Below are 2,253 nucleotides of genomic sequence, written 5' to 3'. Positions count from 1 at the left end.
TTTTACAAAGTGATTAAAAACAAATAGTTAGATGATGATTTTACTATCTGTTACATATTTATTTCTTAATCTGTTTCCTATGCACTAATTTATATTATAAATAATTGACCACTGGTGATGGATGTCTGGCGACATTCAAAACAGCTATACGATCAGCCTAAGAACTCAGTTGTATAAAATTAAGAAAGTTTTCTATATTTCTCATTATCTCTTTGAAATAGATTTCTTTCTTATAGATAAATCTAAATAAATCTAAATTTTAAATAATAGGCTTATTTCACCATTACTAGTAATATCTATGATATATTTTGCAGAATGTGTCATATCCACATATGACATATTCTGATCTTAAGTAATATGTACAGAATAGATGACTAAATCTCTTAATAATAATAAATAAAATAAAAATTGAAATTTTAAATTTTATTCAATTGATGATTTAAATTTTCTTATTTCGTCTCGAAATCATAAGTTTCCACATACGAGTATTATTTTTCATTGATTATACCATCATTTTTACAATATAAGTCGTGATTTTTTCAAATGCCTTAAGTAAATAAATAATTGATTATATAAGCAAATATATCAATATCTTATATAAATAAATTTATTAAAAAATTATTTTAGTGATGTGTCAATTAAACCATTAATCATCAGACTGTAAAATATAAATGTATAATATATGCAAATTTTAATATATATTGAATAAATTTTATTAAGGTTTGTTGACATAAGACAAACGATGATGGAAGATCCAAATGAGAGCTACAATTATGTAAAAGAAACTTTTATACATTAATACTCTAAATTTTTTACTAACACCACATAGGCTGTTTAGAGAGTTATGCCTATGGCTATTATGTTTACACCTAAAACACCTTTTACAATATTTTTTTGTTATACGAATATTAGTATTATTTTTTAAAATTAAAATATAGTTTTGTAAATTTAAATATAAGATTGAGAAACATGTTTTGCACCATTAATTTGACAGGTTCCCATCAAACAATACCTTACAACATTTCATTTAATATTTTTAGAACAAATTTAACTAAACTTTAACTTAATTTATAATTCTTTATATATATAGGTATATATATACTGTATTTTAATTAATGAAAATTATATTAACAAATACTAAAAATGAAGCAAATTTTTAAAATTATATGGATTACTTTTTAATTAAATTAATTTAAGCCAAAAACAAAAGTATTTTAAAAGTACAAACAAATATTTTATTGTAATCTTAAAAAATGAACTTAGGATAAATAAAACTATAATATTTCAAGTAGCCCACAGCCAATTTCTAACAAATTGACCACTGCATTTGCATGGAGTCAAAAATAATTTATATATCCTCATACTCGCACTCGAGTGAGTAGTCATGGAAAGTGTACATGTGTAGATATGTGTGAAAATATCTTTTATTATTTATTATAATACGAATTGGTACAACCTCAACTGCCAAAGCAATTGGCTACCGGTATTTCAGTTGCTGTTTAAGAAAAAATTACACAAAAGCAATGTTAAGCCCAGAGAAATTCAGTAACAACAAAATCAATGCTAAATAATGGCCAAAAGCTATACATTTTCTTACAGCCCGAAACTTGGTTGAATATGCAAAGCGACAGCAAGCACAATATTTGTTGTTGCTGTTCTGTTGATGTTGTTACTCTGATGCTCTGATGCTCTGATGCTGTTCCGGAATTGGACACAGCAGTGCACAGCTGGAGATGAAGTACCCACATAACACCCAAATGCCAGCAACATGCTTACTCACATTACCGTACATTCATACTAAAACTCACTTTAAATGAAATTGTACGAATGAATGAAAGAATGAATGAATAAATCGTACATTGCCAATTTAAAGCAACAAGATTGTTATTGCTGCTCAAAGCAAAGATACTCACTGTTTGTCCAAAAGTCATAAGTCAACAGTGAAGTACGTAACGCAACCATTCCTTGACACAACATTTACAGCGCATCCTTTTATGTGGTTTCTACTTAAACAGTTTGTTACTGTGCTTTTGTTGATTGACCAAAGTATTTGCTACTTCCTAACTCAACACTCAACTAAATAACATTCATTCAAGTTATTGTATATCCAAACCACAAACACAGTTGCTAAGCAATTTATCACTATACCCGCCTGAGATTGACGACGCCAACATGCGGCAATAACCAATGCGACGTATCCGACCAAGTCGTTTGCGTAAATTGATTTGCATATCCAATTATAAACACATTCGC

At 27.7% G+C, this 2,253-nt stretch overlaps 1 protein-coding gene across 1 annotated transcript in view; it reads left to right on the top strand.

Annotated features, from left to right (window-relative positions):
• The window catches only part of LOC119667026, a 4,631-nt gene extending 3,758 nt beyond the window's left edge, over positions 1 to 873 (top strand). Inside the window, exon 5 of the mRNA XM_038076305.1 lies at positions 830 to 873. Within this exon, the coding sequence (XP_037932233.1) occupies positions 830 to 873 (44 nt within the window). The remainder of the gene's footprint in view (positions 1 to 829) is intronic.
• The last annotated feature ends 1,380 nt before the right edge of the window (positions 874 to 2,253 follow it).

The sequence above is a fragment of the Teleopsis dalmanni genome, chromosome 1 (genome assembly GCF_002237135.1).
Source record: "Teleopsis dalmanni isolate 2A chromosome 1, ASM223713v2, whole genome shotgun sequence".
NCBI lineage: Eukaryota > Metazoa > Arthropoda > Insecta > Diptera > Diopsidae > Teleopsis > Teleopsis dalmanni.
The sequence above is the reverse complement of the archived record's forward strand: the minus strand, read 5'-3'. Positions and strand labels throughout refer to the sequence as shown.